Source organism: Trachypithecus francoisi, unplaced genomic scaffold (assembly GCF_009764315.1).
Source record: "Trachypithecus francoisi isolate TF-2019V2 unplaced genomic scaffold, Tfra_2.0 Lachesis_group3, whole genome shotgun sequence".
NCBI lineage: Eukaryota > Metazoa > Chordata > Mammalia > Primates > Cercopithecidae > Trachypithecus > Trachypithecus francoisi.
Genome location: NW_022681468.1, coordinates 155,898,947 through 155,915,291, shown reverse-complemented (window position 1 = coordinate 155,915,291; position 16,345 = coordinate 155,898,947). Strand labels below are relative to the sequence as shown.

General features: G+C 44.7%; 1 protein-coding gene across 1 annotated transcript; it reads left to right on the top strand.

Moving 5' to 3' along the window:
- The first annotated feature begins 9,475 nt into the window (after window positions 1-9,475).
- On the top strand, window positions 9,476-14,972 carry ACTC1 (actin alpha cardiac muscle 1). The gene is made up of 7 exons (XM_033190661.1): window positions 9,476-9,744; window positions 10,400-10,550; window positions 11,660-11,984; window positions 12,660-12,821; window positions 12,949-13,140; window positions 13,913-14,094; window positions 14,651-14,972. The coding sequence occupies exons 2-7, from the start codon at window positions 10,422-10,424 to the stop codon at window positions 14,792-14,794; spliced, it is 1,134 nt and encodes a 377-aa protein (XP_033046552.1). The 5' UTR covers window positions 9,476-9,744; window positions 10,400-10,421; the 3' UTR covers window positions 14,795-14,972.
- Window positions 14,973-16,345: the final 1,373 nt, after the last annotated feature.

Here is a 16,345-nt window from a genome sequence, read left to right as displayed (position 1 = left end):
CTTTTCATCTGAAAGGACCAGTTCAGTGCACCTTCAGCAGTATGCTTATTTCTGACTTTACTTGGAATCTGGAAGCTGTCTTCTTGGAAGTACAGCATGTGGTACTTGGAAGTACAGCATGTGGTACAGATACTCAGTGAGTATCTGTTGAATGAACTGTAATTATTTTAAGAGGGAACAACATATTTTTGTCTTCTTCATATTTAACATGATTTGTGTAGAAAATAATGCAAAAGCTTACAAACATAATCTATTCATCAACTAGCCCTCATAGACTCAGCTCAACATCCATAAACTATGAAGTCTTGCCCAAGGACCCTCATAAGGAGGGCTCGCTCCCTTTTTCCAGCCCCTCAGCCTTTGTTTAATACCCTTTTGTGCTGCTTAGCACAGATCTGTGTGGTGGATTGTTGGGTTTAGGTACTACCTAATAGAATGAAAACATTCTGTTGGTGTGCATACACCATCTCATGCGCTCTAATATTTCCCACTGTTCCTGACACAATGCCTTGCATAGAGAAGGCATTCAATAAATATTGATTGAATGAAGAAGTTGAATAAACCACATCTTGATTTCAAGGGAACACCAATTTAGTCACAAACTTGGCTTTTTCCTTTTGTTCATATCTACATTTGTATGATAAGCATCACTATTTTGATTATATTTAGTTAGAAAGTATGATGTTTCAAATCAAAGAGTTTATTCATCTGTAATATTTTGCTAAGTTGTTTGCAAAAGGAGAGACTTGGGACACATTTGAATTTCTACGGTGAAAGCAAGCCTTGAATCTCCCAAAGAAATTATTTGAAACCCTGTGTTCAAAATCAGTCGCTGAGATCTGAATGTCTTCTTGGTTAATGCTGAGAATTTAAATAGTGTTCAGGGAGACCAGGAGGGTAAAAGATACTTCATTGGAAGTGACACATGCTCTAAGAATACAGCATTATATTTTCCTATCATGCCACATTTCTTTGTAAAGGTATAGTCATTTCACACTTTGTGTGATGATTAGTGTGGTGATTAGGAGATGTTATCTGGACCATTTACATTCACAAATATCTGAGAAAACAAAGAACATCTGTTCATTCTTAGCTGCTGCCCCATACGAGCCTTAAACCCTGTTTATGTGATTGTGACTGAATCAGATGATTTGGAAAGATGTACTCAATCTATCCTTGTGACATCGTAATGAAATAAATGTAGGAAACAGAAATAATAAACCTTTCATTCATGACTGATTCAGATTCACAGAAACACGTTGCAGGTGAGAAAGTAGGCAAATTTAACATTTAACCTTTCACAGTTACTCAAAATAAGAGTTAGTTTCCAGCTAGATCAAGGAAAAATCTGACTACATAAAGATGTAAGTTATGGAATAATATTTTAGGGTTTGATATTTAGGCCTGAGGTGCGCACACTTCTAGAAGGACCCAGAACACTGGAGCTGTTCTAATACATAAGGCTTTCTGCCTCATGGGATCACTTTTGCCTTTTCCCTGATCATTTCTGGGGCTCACATCCCTGAGTTGGCCAAAATGAACTCAGTGTAAAGTTTTGCACTGCCATGTATGAAAGCAAAGCCTGAGCCCCTTGTACCCGCATTTGTCTGCGCTTCTGATTTTTCAATTCTCTATTCAGACAGAAATAAGAGGGAAGAGGTACTGTAGGTCACTCCCCCATCACCCTCTTTCTACCCTCATCCTTCTCTCCACCCCGCCCACTACCTTGAGTCAGCAGCTTAGCAATGCTATCCTTGGGTGGACACCAGAAATGGTCAATTATGCAAGTCTAAGAGATCAGCTCAAATTAAAGCTTCAGGGTTCTCCCTCTGAAACTCAAGAGAGGGGCTCTGGACTCTTTATCATCATTGAACAGGGAACACAGAAAGAAGATGGCTATATACATTGGTGAAGGAATGAGCCCAGTGTGAATCTTTTGTGAAAACTATAAGCAGTGTGCTGTAATATTAAATTCACTAGAATCTCTCACTGGAAAATTGCCTGTTTAATGAGAGTTTGCAAAAGCGTTAACTGAATAGAGAGTACTCTGCTTGTTCATCCTTAAAGAATGTTCTCATCTTAGGGTTGCCCAGCCATTGCAGGTATTTCTTTGATGACGTAGTATTTTACTCTGTTCTGTCCTTTGGGTCATGCTCAAGGTTGTTCTGATCACCTTTCAAGGCTCACATCATTGTTTAATGGCTATTTTCTCTTCACAGTCCTCAAAGGCTGGCTCTTCTCTCTGGAATATCATAAGCCATAGGCCTACTTATTTGGGTGGGTGCCAGCATTCATGCACAAGTAACAGCTTAAGAAAGCTTTTCAGTTGTTTTTATTTTGTAGGTACAAGCTCTGTAGGTACACAGTGCTAGCTTTAAAGCCTTTGTTATTATTATTTTTAATTTATGAAATTAAATAAGAGGTGGTTTAGATGAACTGGTTATTCATAGTCTTAGTTAAGAACAATTTTGATCATAAAACAGCTGTAAAGATGTTTTCCTAAAAGAAGTGCTTTCAGACTCTCCACATGAAGACAAAGCCTTCAGTACATTCATATGGTTTAGTTTTATGTTTGTGATAGACCAATTTTTAAACTACAAATTCAACAGCTGACTTGGAAACCAGAACCCACCCTCTGAAATATATAAGTGGGATATATACAGATGGTATAATCCCAAGGGCAGAGCCTGCTCTGAGTTTGACATTCTTTAGTTCCAGCTGGTGACTAGAGATAATTTACATTATAATAGTAGGACCAAGAAATGCTTTTAATGCAAATTCCTTGCATTGCATGTCTCTCTTTGAAGAACAAGTGGACATTCTTGCAGACTACCAGAATAGGAGGCTGTTTGTCTTTTCCCAGCCCAGCGGCTATAAGTGGATATGGAAGCTGAGGCCTTATGAATTTTATGCCACATTTAGTTTTATCTTAGGGAGGTTACAACATAGAGCTTTACAAACTCCCCGAGACGCATTCTTTTCTTTGTACTTTTCTGTTCACTGTTTCTCCTAGTTTATCACAATAAACACATACTATATTAATAATGAGGGAAATATTATCTTAGATTGCCAGTTATACTTACCATGTTAAGAGGAAAATCAAAATGATATTATAGCTTACAGGTAATGCTTTTTTTTCATTAAGCAATATATGCTATTTATTTATTTATGTTTGAGTCAGGGTCTTGCTTTGTCACTCAGGCTGCAGTGCAGTGGTGTGATCACGGCTCACTGCAACCTGGACATCTCAAGCTCAAGCAATCCTTCCACCTTAGCCTCTGGAGTAGCTAGGACCACAGGCATGTGCCACAATGCCCAGTTAATTATTGTCTTTTTGTAGAGATGGGGTTTCGTCAGGTTGCCCAGACTGGTCTTGAACTCCTGGATTCAAGCAATCCCCCTGCCTCAGCTTCCAAAAGTGCTGGGATTACAGGCATGAGCCACCACATCTGGCCTATGCTTTCACTGGGATGGAAAAAATTACAGATATATACGCAAGTCATGGTGGATTGTTAGCTATTTGTAAAATGGCCATCCCAATTGTAATTTCAAATGTTCTCTCCATTGTTCCCGTAAATTCGTTCTTATCTATTCATTCATTCTTTGTTTTGTCCCACACAAGATTTGTGCCAGCTTACAAAGATAGAAAAATGAAAACTAAAAGTAGAATAAAAATAAAAATAAAAAATAGAGATGGGTGTGTAAAACAGATCAAAATGACCAATCATCACTGTAACAATTGGGCCACATAAATGGTTCTCTAAAATTTTTCTTAGCCAACACCAAAAGTGAAACGTTAGCTGGTCACTAGATTCAGGGACCACAAATCAAAACAAACTAGTTGGTTGGTAGATGTGCTTCTGCCCTTGGTACTGGAGTTAGACAGGGAATTCTCCCAAGGAGGCTTATAAAGAAGATTGTGTCCTATGATGAACATCCATGAAAACATCCTTACAAGGTCCTTACAGTAGAGACGGTGACCTACTCTCACACAGCCCCTCAACACAGGCTGGTGACATCATATCAAAGAACAGTCGGGGCTGGGCGCGGTGGCTCACACCTAGAATCCCAGCACTTTGGGCAGCCAAGGCAATGGGATCACCTGAGTTCAGGGATTTGAGACCAGCCTGGGCAACATGGGGAAACCCTGTCTCTATGTACAAAAAAATTAAAAACAAAACAAAACAAAAACAGAATAGTTGGGTAAAAATGGATTCTACAGCTAGAAGTCTGCCCAGCTTCATCTAGAAACTGACCATGTTGACCATATACACATAGAAAGTGGCAGGATAGTGCCAGACTCTATGAAATTCTCAGAAAATGTCAATGATTAGTGTTACCATTTACCAATATTGTGTGTCAGATGAGCGCCTGATCTTTGCTGGGGAAGAGATGGGCGCTACGTGATGCAGGTGAGTGAAAGCAGCCCGCAGGAGCTCACAGCTCTTACTTCTGATGCAGGTCTTCCAGCTCTTCTACTTGCAGGTCAGGCTTAAATTGGACATTGTCATGGTTGGGCTCTCTAGGAAAGATGGGTTTGCTCCAGGTGATACTTGAAAAACGGAAACTCCATAAACAAAGCCACTGCCAGTGTGCAGAGCAAGTCAAATCTGAGCTAAGAGCAGTACCTTCCAAGCAGAAACCCATGGGCGTGAGCATTTCGTTCTTGACAGACAAACTCCTTTTAAGGAATTTAAAAGGCTATCTAGAAATCCTTTCTGATTCTTCCCCCTGACTTCACCAGGATAGAGGAGAATAAAAATGTGGTCTTTAGGCTGAGTGTGGTGGCTCACGCCTGTAATCCCAACACGTTGGGAGGCCGAGGCGGGCAGATCACTTGAGGCCAGAGCTCAAGACCAACCTGGCCAACATGGTGAGACCCCATCTCTACTAAAAATACAAAAATTAGCCAGGCATGGTGGTGCGTGCCTGTATTCCCAGTTACTCAGGAGGCTGAGACAGAAGAATCACTTGAAACTTGCAGTGAGCTGAGATTGCACCACTGCACTCCAGCCTGGGGGACACAGCAACACTCTGTCTCCAAAAAAAAAAAAAAAATGTGGTCACCAGGATCCAGAGAAGCATCTCCCTTCTGTGTTCCCTTCTATGTTCTCCCTCCCCCGTGCCCCTTCCTCCTTCCCCGTCCTCCTTTTCTGAATCGTATTAAATGGTTCATTACAGTTGGTCCTATCATGTTAGAAGACAGTGAAGGCTGGGACCTGCCAAGAACAGAATCCATCTGGGGCCAAATACCCTCTGCCTGGGTTAATCCCCTTGGTGGTTGCATATAAAACATGGGGAAGTATGCTGTGAAGATTAGCCATGCCTCATATATTGGATTCTCAACACCAGGATGCGTGGGGGCCTGCAGGTCTCATCATCACGTCACTTTCTCCTTTTAATGAAAAACCCAGCTCCAGCCAGAGGGCGGTGGGGGTGAACAAATGTGTAGGCAAAGAAAATAGGAATGTTTAGGAAGGCTAGATCCTCCCCACTGATCTGATCTAAACCGAGGCTCTCCCTCCCCCTAGCACACAGACTGCAGGAGGGACAGGAGGGGATGAGGAGGGCTCATGGGCAGGAATTAAGTGTGGCTCTGTCTGTTTCTGGCTTCTCTGTAAATACTGTGACACCTCCGAATGGAGGAACAGCTGAGATAAGTGACTGCTAATCCCCCAGTGCCGGGGAGGAGGCCGGGCCGCTCCCTTCCAGATCCCAGCAGATGGTGGATGAAACAGACTTCCCCGGAGGCAAGGGCAGTAGGAACTGTCCCACCTTCTGTTCCTTCGGTTTGCCCTGCACGTCTCCCTCATGGCCAGTCCATGCCGAGAAGGGCCTCGCTGGCCCTCGAAAGCCCTAGGGACCCGCCCCAGCTCTGCCATCCCACTGGGATCTACAAGGTCAGCCAACCTGGCTTCCAGCCAGCACTGGCAGCTTGTGCAGCATCCAGCAAAGCTCTGTGGGCTTCAGAGAGAACAGCCAAGCAGTGCGGCTAAGTTTTTCACTCTGCAGAGAAACGTACCTAGGGGAAAGGGTTAGGGCTCATTTAAAATGCAGATTCAATCTTCCAGGGTGGAACCCAGGAATCTGAATTTCTATTAGGCAGTCTAGGTAATTTGGCTGGAGGCAGTTTTAGCATCACATTCTGAGAAATAGCAGACCAAGTATATGTGAAGGTATTTTTGGTGGTGGTTGGGAACAGGGCTTAAAGCCAGGTGCCTGAGTTTGAATTGTCACTCTACCATTTGCTCACCTGTGTGACCTCGGACAAAAAAGGCTCAGTGGTTCCCCAACTCACAGGATATAAACCAGTCTTTCTCAAACTGCAGGAAGCACAGTTTAGTCACAATTAGCAATAAAAAAATCACATTGGGACTGATGTGAATGCACTGAGCACTTCTGAACTGTGTATTTCTAAATGATTAAGATAGCAAATTTGATATTATGCATATTTTACCATAATAAAAAAAACCTAGAATGCACCAAAGAGGAGATGTCATCTTTTCTTTGTTTTGTAATTTTTTTTGGTTTTGAGATGTCATTTTTATATGCTTAAAAAGCCAACCTCAATTTTCAAATTAACTGGATCCATAAAAAGTTGTTTAAATAAAAGTCAGTCATGAAATCTTACTTTCCTGTTGCTTTACATTTTAAAATATATAAAATAAGGTTCAAAGTGTTTAAAATGTGGAACTTAAGGCCAGGCTTGGTGGCTCATGCCTGTAATCCCAGCACTTTGGGAAACTGAGGCTGGCAGATCACTTGAGCCCAGGAGCTTGAGACCAGTCTAGGCAACACAGTGAAACCCCGTCTCTTCAACAAATACAAAAATTAGTTGGGTGTGTTGGCGTGTACCTGTGGTCCCAGCTGTTTGGGAGGCTGAGCTGGGAGGATCAGCTAAGGTGGGAGGATCACCTGAGCCTAGGAGGTCGAGGCTGCAGTGAGTCCTGATTATACCACTGCACCTGATTATACCTGATTATACCTGGGTAACAGAGGGAGACCCTATCTGAAGCAAACACACAAATACACAAAAATAAAATAAAATAAAATGTGGAAATCGAGCAGTAATACAAATAGTAAATATCAAATAAGCATTCTTTCTTGCTACACACATAATACATATGAAAATACACTGTTTTGAGTGTTAAACGGTGAAAATGAGTGGAATAGGAAATATATTTTTCAAACATTTTAAGGGTGAATATTGCTCCACAAAACCACTGTGAGTCCTCCACTGTTCTACCCGCCTCCCACTAGAGCCAATGGGCCTGAGATGAGGGAGCCAGAAGTGGCTTCCTAGGCCACGGAAGCCTGTGTGAAGGACTGAGGTCAATAACCATGGTTTTCCATTCCTGAGAGTGTTTGCACCTACAGCAGTGAAAGTGGGACTCTCTCATCAGCCACTCCCATGTAGAAACTCTTTTTCTCACACAAATGTTCATAAACTTCAGTTCTGCTCTACTTTTAAAAACGAACAACACTTCCTCAGGAAGCCTGTCTTGGAAACTCTTTCAGACTCCCCTTCCCTTTTTGTGACTATCCTGCTGATACCTCTTTTTCCTTCCCAGTTTGTGCCATAGCTGTCTGACTTTGCTGTAATTGCCACGGAGGATGAGTCCTGTTCTGTTTTATTTATCACTGAATCCTTAACTGGTACAGTTCTTGTCCTGCAAAGATTTGCTGAGTCAATGAAGAATGAAATCAACCTGATTCTTTAAAAGGCAGAGCTACTACTGCCTCCAAAATATCATTATTACACATACAATTTGCTTTGTATCTTCCATCTCACATATAGCATTTGTTTCTAATTATTACAATACACAATCACCTCTGCAAGAAGTGTTAGGGTATCGCTTTTGAGAGGGAAAACTTGGGGCTTGGGAAGGTTAAGTGTCTTGCTCAAGACCAAACAGATAGTAAGTAGTAAGTGATAGAGGCAGCATTTGAGCCCAGGTCTGTCTGACTCTGACACCAGTCCCATTTCTCCTTTTCCTTGGTTTTTCTATATTTTCATGAGAGGAGGCAGTTCTTGGCATCCTGTCAATAAACATTTTTACTGTAAAATGCCTGCTGTGCTGCACGGAGTAATCTCAGCCAGGCCTCTTACCCAGCCCCACCACACAGCTGCCCTCATGTTTCTTCTCCAGACCAACCCAAACATGGTTGGGGAGTTCAGAGGGGAGGGCCCAGCATTCCCCAGTCGGGACAAGTATCTAATCAGCAGGCCTCCTCAGCATATCAACCCAAGACCACTCTAGAGAAAGATGCCAGTGCCCAGTTTTCTATTTTTAACTGGTGTGAACTGGAGGAAAAACACAAGCATTAAAAATCAAAGTGCCAGTCAAGAACTGAGAATGCAGGGCACCCCAGGGCAAACTAGTGATCTGTGTCCTTCTTCCATCTCCCTCTTCCTTCCCCCCTCCTCATTTCATGCCATGTTTCTTTTTCCTTCTCAAAACTTCAAGATCCTGCAAAATCTGTTTTCCACAGAGGAGATGATATCTGTCATTTACGCCAATGCTTCTCACACTTTAATGTACACACCAAGCAAATGAGGATCTTGCTGAAAAGTGGATTGGGATGGCACTTGAAACTGCATTTCTAGCTCATTTCTGGGTTATGACAATACTGCTTGTCCACAGGCTGCACTTTGACTGGCAAGGATTGGTGTATTCTTAGTTTAAGTTGCTGCTATGTTCTCCATCAAAGTATTTGCCTTTTCAGTCTTGTCTCTACCTGGAATGAAGGTCTCTGTCCCCAGTTTAAAGATGCTCATCTCCCCACCATCAGGTGAGCAAGCTATTTTTGGCATTTGTTCCTTTATTCACTTTGGCAGCAGGGGATCCTTTTCTGACCTGATAGACCAGAGTCTGAATTTGAGCAAGACCCCCGCAGCATGGATGAGAGCTACCCAACAACTGGGCTGGGGTAAACCTCGTCCCTTCTCCAGGAAGACTTGGTCAAGCTCTCACAGAAACCCTTTTCTCCTCTTCCCTGGCCAGACCCTGAGCCATGCACCAGCGGGAACTCGGGTGGCCTTGGTTAATCTCAGCTTTCTGACCTCGATGAGCCCAACCCTAGCTCTCCGAGTAAAGCCATCCAGGCTGGTGGGGAATAGACCAGAAGGGTGCCCTGTCCCGGGTGCCCCTTTTGCAGCCACTCAGATGTGCTGCTGTGGTGTCCTTTGTGCTCCTGGCAGGCCTGGAAGATGAGAAGCCGCTGTTGCTCCCCTGCTGCCCTGGCCCAGCTGTCAGGACCCCTCAGCAGAGGGCAGGGCGCCAAGCCTTCCCACTGCATGTGGCTTATTGTCCCCAAGGCTGGCGGGGCTGCGGAGGACCGAATCCACAGCCCATCCAGGGAGCACCCCCACCCCAGAAAGGGGGAGGGGTGGGCTGGCGTCACTCAGTCTTCCCCTGCCCCCTACCCTTCATCGCCTGCCCCACCCCAGCTCCCTATTTGGCCATTCCCCTGGCTGCCCCCTCCCCTTCCTTACATGGTCTGGGGGCCCCCTGGCTGATCCTCTCCCCTGCCCTTGGCTCCATGAATGGCCTCGGCAGTCCTAGCGGGTGCGAAGGGGACCAAATAAGGCAAGGTGGCAGACCGGGCCCCCCACTCCTGCCCCCGGCTGCTCCAACTGACCCTGTCCATCAGCGTTCTATAAAGCGGCCCTCCTGGAGCCAGCCACCCAGAGCCCGCCGCCGCCCGAGCCGAGCCAAGCCGAGCCGACCCGCCCCGCCGACGGTGAGTCAGCGCCCGGCCTTGCGCGCTCACTTCTCGCCAGGTCCGCGGGCCGCGCCGGACTCCAGCCCCGCGCCGCCCCCTGGCCCGCCCGGCCGGCCCTCAGCCAAAGTCCCGGCTCCTGCGCTCTACGACTGCCTTTTTTTTTTTTTTTTTTTTTTAAGCCCACACTTTTTTATTTGGTTCTAGCTTATTTTGTCCTGGGCGTCGGTCCTCGCAGGACCTCGCAGGGGCTCTAAGAAGGGGAATTTTGTGGCTCCCCAAGGGGCGTGCTTTCCACTCCATCTGGGGCACAGGCATGGCGATACGGACAGGGCTGGAGATCGTGTTCCCAGTTGGTGAAAAGGAAGAAAATTAAAGAGCTGGGGAGGACTAAGGGGCTGGGTTTCATGGGTCCCTCCTCGCACCTGGCACCCTAGGTGGAACTCCTGGCCAGGGAGCCTGGGTGGATTCCTCTGCCCTTCTCTGTCCCCAATCTCTTCCGCGGTTTCTTCCCTCCTTTTTTTGACTCGAGGGGAAGGAAGGTGGCGGGAGCGTTCCCCGCCCAACCCCCTGTCCAGTCCCCACAACCCCCTTCTGCTCTGTCCCCTCCTCTGCGTGCGGAGGCCAGCTGCACAGGCAGCTGAGCGTGATCTGCCCTCTCCTCCTCAACCTGCAGAACCCCCTGAAGCTGTGCCAAGATGTGTGACGACGAGGAGACCACCGCCCTGGTGTGCGACAACGGCTCTGGGCTGGTGAAGGCCGGCTTTGCGGGCGATGACGCGCCCCGCGCTGTCTTCCCGTCCATCGTGGGCCGCCCGCGGCACCAGGTAAACTTCCCGCCGAGCCCCCAGTCCCACTCGTGACCCCTTCAGTCCAGCGATCTAGGAAATGACTCTCACCTGACCCTCTTGTTCGATGAACTCTTTAGGCCCAATTAAGAAAAGGCGGGTTCACTTCAAATCCAAGGCAAGGCAAGCAGTACCCCCCAAACCCCAACATACTGAGAAATGTACACCTGAGTGGCAGGCCTCTCAAAGGGTGGCACTCCCGGGTGTGAAAGCCACCAGTTTCTCTCCACTTACGGCCTTTTGGACTTTGAGTCCTTAGTGTCTCCTCTGCCTTATACACTTCATTTTCTTCCTTGTCCTCTCTTTTCAGTCCTGTTTAAAACTTCTAACAATATAACCTCTCCCAACCAACCAGGACCCAATCCACATTCCTCTCTCATGTTCGCAGCCAGTTTACAGGGTTCCCCAAAGGTGTAATCTATCTCCTTCCTGGCTGCTGCATTTTTAGAAGCCAGGCATGATGGAGGCAGCAAGTGCCATGGTGATAGCGACATACCACCTCGTTTATTAAAAGAAATGCCATGCTCTCTGGGTTTGTCACATGCCTGGCCAGACAGGCTGCCAAGGAGGAGAGCTTAGTTCTCCGAGCTGGTGAATGACTCCAGGACGGCTCTGGACAGGGCTGAATTTCACTGTTGGAGTGAGGATGGCATAGCAGCCCATCATTATGTGTTCACTTGAATGTCAAAATCTTTTTCTTAGGAGAAATACAATGTGTCATTAATTCAGTCATTCCAAAATGCAGTCATCTATATTCCAGTTGACATGGGTGATGAGCTTAATAATTTAATGAAGGCATATGATATTTTTAAGGTGAGGCGAGGCTCTGCTTCTTCAGTGAAATAGCTTCATTCTCTCCTGAGTTCTATTCTCAACAATAGAATTATACATCTTTGGGGGAGTGGGGAGAAGGTAAAAGACTGATTTTTAAATAATTCTTCTAAATTGGGGTAAAATCCTATTGCTTATTATTTCTGATATTTAAATATGTTCCTTAACTTGGGCAGTTAGATACAAATGGACAAGACACTGATTATATTCCTGACATGGTGAGTGCATGATTTTCTCATTTTTTCTCCTTCTCATAGGGAGTTATGGTGGGTATGGGGCAGAAGGACTCCTACGTTGGTGATGAAGCTCAGAGCAAGCGTGGTATCCTGACCCTGAAGTACCCCATTGAACACGGTATCATCACCAACTGGGATGATATGGAGAAGATCTGGCACCACACCTTCTACAACGAGCTCCGTGTGGCCCCAGAGGAGCACCCCACCTTGCTCACTGAGGCCCCACTCAACCCCAAAGCCAATCGTGAGAAGATGACACAGATCATGTTTGAGACCTTTAATGTCCCTGCCATGTATGTGGCCATCCAGGCAGTGCTATCCCTGTATGCTTCTGGCCGCACCACAGGTATGCAGGGCTCTGGGGACAGTTACTGATTCATCACATTCCCAAGTCACCGACCTTGCTGTGAATCAGATCCCCCAATTGAAAAAGGGATCATTCCTTTCCTCCCATTCCCTAGCAAGGTCTGTGCTAAGAGAGAGAGGCAACAATAGTGCCCTGAGGTTAGATTCAGAGCACACTTACTGTGGGAGCTGATAGCTTGTGGAGTTAGGTCCTTCCCTTATTTAAAGCCCAGCGCAATGTAGCAACTTGGAGTGCAGCAGTCATTGTTATGTGTTTAAACCATCATATCACCTGGGCAAGCATCCCCAAGGAGAATACATTCCCTACAGGGTCTGAGTCAAGAGAGAGAGAAACGTGTAAGTTCAATAGGAGCAAAGAAAAACACACTTGGGTGCTTACATAATGTGCTCATGGCTGATAAGAAGGATGGTCATTTGAAAGTATCCCCGGGAATTTTTTCTACTATAATAGTTAAAAGGATGAGCTGCAGTTTGCTTCAGATTCAGTATCCATGATGCTCATTTTTATTCTTTGTGTGTAAGGAATCTAATTTCATCTGGATCAATGCCCATTGCTAGCATCTCTTAGCCAAGATTGGAAGCAGGCTTTGCCATGGCTAAAGCAGTGGTGTTGTCCTCAGGAATTTACCTTGTTCTTGTCTGCTTCCCTGGGCAGGCATTGTCCTGGACTCTGGGGATGGTGTAACTCACAATGTCCCCATCTACGAGGGCTACGCTTTGCCCCATGCCATCATGCGTCTGGATCTGGCTGGTCGGGACCTCACTGACTACCTCATGAAGATCCTCACTGAGCGTGGCTACTCCTTTGTCACCACTGGTGAGTGTGTGTGTGTCTCATCTGCACGGTGTGGGTCTGCTTTCTTTCTCCCTCACTGAATCCACGTACCTCCCGACAACTGACTTCTTTCTTCAGAGCATGACTGTGATACTCTTTATTTCTGCAGCTGAACGTGAAATTGTCCGTGACATCAAGGAGAAGTTGTGCTATGTGGCTCTGGACTTTGAGAATGAGATGGCAACCGCTGCTTCCTCCTCCTCCCTGGAGAAGAGCTATGAGTTGCCTGACGGGCAGGTCATCACCATTGGCAACGAGCGTTTCCGCTGCCCTGAAACCCTCTTCCAGCCCTCCTTCATTGGTGAGTTGTAGGGTCTGGTGCAGAGGCACGATTTTCCCTGGAAATCTTAGGGTCTCTCAGAGTGAAATCTAGAAGGCTCAAGAAGCCCTTGAGTTAAAAGAAGTCAAAGTTTGGACTCCCACACAGCTCAACCTCAAGTCCTGATGGCTCATTAAAGGGAAAGTCTATGTTCTGCTCTAGTGATATAAAGGATGACACACTGAGTTCATCTCAAAATAAAGGATGACACAGAGTAGTAACTGAATATCACATATCTGCAGGAAAAGGGCTATTTCACAAGAGCTGACTTATTCCAGTAAGTTTCATTACCAAGTAGCTGAATTTTCCAAGTTACTCATCATTAAATGCAATAACATTCCTACTCATAGTAATAACTGGACACTGGTATGTCAACAAATATCCTTCCTAAGCAATGCTTTCCACGAGGAACTTTGTCAGGATCTGATTTAAGTCCATAAAATCACATTCATTTTAGTTTAAACGTGTATCTTTTCCTTTTCCAATACATCTTCATACATCTGATAGTTTCAGGAGGTGTTTACACGAAACAGGTGCTAAGCACAGTTGCTCCTTTCTTGGCATTGTATTGTGGATTAACTCTGAGGCACCCATTGCACCCTGCAGTGTGTCTTATAGGGCAACATATGTTTCAGAGACAAATGGTGACAGCTCACCCACACAAAGAAGTCCTGTTCTCTTCCCCCTACCTTGACCCGAATGCTCTGTGATACGTGTGTGTGTGTCTGTGTGTGTGTGTGTGACTTGTTCCTAGGTATGGAATCTGCTGGCATCCATGAAACAACTTACAATAGCATCATGAAGTGTGACATTGATATCCGCAAGGACCTGTATGCTAACAATGTCTTATCTGGAGGCACCACTATGTACCCTGGTATTGCTGATCGTATGCAGAAGGAAATCACTGCCCTGGCTCCTAGCACCATGAAGATTAAGGTAAAGAACTTTTGTGAGTGGGAGATCCAAGGCAAGTCTTGGTATTCTAAGCAGAATTACATTCCTAATTCCTTTCCCCTTCATACTCAGTTTCCTGTCTCCTACAAACTTTACGTATTACTTTTTCTACCACTTTTTCTGATTTTCTTAGCACTTTTCCCAAGATAGGTAACTTCCAAAATGCTTTTAAGCAGTGAATAAAAATAAATCTTTGACCAAAAAAGACACACACACACGCAACAAAATCTTTGAATACATTTTTAAAGCCCCAACTTTTGGGCTAGCCTCCACTATATATTTAGCTTGTTGCCAAATTATACTCTAGATAAGTGGAGAAATTCCATTTTAATAATAGAATATATCTTTAATAATAGAAATGATGAAATAGAGGTGAGTTCATATAACTTGATTGGCCACATTATTTTGTGGTATGACATATCCCACATTATAGCGAATTAGTATCTAATTTTTTTTTCTGTGAACCCTCCCAACATGTTGTTTGCTCCCTTGCTTGGAACTTCAGAGTTCACTGGAAGTTTTTGTTTTCTTTCTGCAGATTATTGCTCCCCCTGAGCGTAAATACTCTGTCTGGATTGGGGGCTCCATCCTGGCCTCTCTGTCTACCTTCCAGCAGATGTGGATTAGCAAGCAAGAGTACGATGAGGCAGGCCCATCCATTGTCCACCGCAAATGCTTCTAAGGTGCCTTCTCTATCTACCTTCCAGTCAGGATGATGCTATTTTGCTTCTTGGAGTCTTCCGAACCACCTTCCCTCATCTTTCATCAATCATTGTACAGTTTGTTTACACACGTGCAATTTGTTTGTGCTTCTAATATTTATTGCTTTATAAATAAACCAGACCAGGACTTGCAACCTATAAAAGCCTCTCGTTTGTTTTTGGGGTAGGCATGGGACGGGGCAGGTGTTTGCTTTGACACGCTGAGCATTGTCAGAGTTCAGTACCACAAAATTCATCCAGACGAATTAATATGACAGTTAGCTGGGAGTTATAATACTAACTTTTGATTTCATATTTTGAGACAGAATCATGAATATATTTCATACCTGAAAAGCAGATTAAGGTTTAGTTCCATATAAGTAAGAAAAGCAATTGAATAAGACAATTCTCCAGAATTAGTTGCTGCAGATGCTACTGAAAATTGTTGTTTTAATGTATGTTCCAGTTTTCGTAACCTTGCAGAAAATACACATATATTGACAAAGAGAAAGTCAAAGATTATTTTAAATAAATTGGCTTAACTTCTCAATTCTTTGAACTCTTCAGTTGACTTCTTGGGGGCTATGAAAGAAATATGAAGGTTGGCTGACAGTTGGGCCAGCCACGTCCCATTGCAAATACCCTCTAAATGTATCAAGACCATTGTGTGTGTGCAAAACAAATGTGAGGAAGCAGGAGCCAAACACTTCTGCCTGATCAGTGACTAACTTGCGAGACAGAAGCCTTCAGTCTCTTCATTTCTTTGAAAACTTGAGATCTTGGGTTGAGTGAACTGAAGGCTGCGAGGTCCTGAGGGAACAAGAGGAGGCGAGAGCCACAGTATTTGCTTTGCTCCATGTATGGTGGGAAGGCTGCTAGGGGCAGCGTTGAAAAGAATTGAATATGTTCCATCCTCAAGGAGTTCACACACCTACACATAATCCCCTAGTACGTGTGGGCCTGGAGGCTTTAAGGAGATGTATGTGGGTCTGGGTCTTAAAGAATGGTCAGGAATTTGGGAGGTGAGAAGAGCAGAGAGAACATCTCAGCAGAAAGAAGTGTGGCAGAAGCCAGGATATAAGACATGGGACAGGCTGGTAGGTGCTGATGAATTTTAGAAAACCCATTGGGAAAGGTAGATTTCAACTAGATTGCAGAAGCCTTACAGATTTTTGTTTTCAAATTAATTGCCAGTGAATTGTTAGCATTCACACAAATGTTTGAATGAACTTAATTGAGCTTTATTGATGAGGATTCAAGACACAGAGATTAAGCAACTGGTGCAATGTTATAAACTTTATTGGTGGAATATGCAAGACAGGAACTCAGATTTTCTGACATCTACCCTGATAGTGTCTCTAAAATAATCTTTCTAACTTCAGTTACAGTTTATCAAGGGTAACCCCATTCTATCACATGCCTTTTGAGAATTTGGATTCAATATTTGCAGTACTCTGAACTCATCAGACATCTTTAATAAATTGTAACACATTGCTACTGTCATTCAAGGTCATATGTGTGTCTTTATGCCC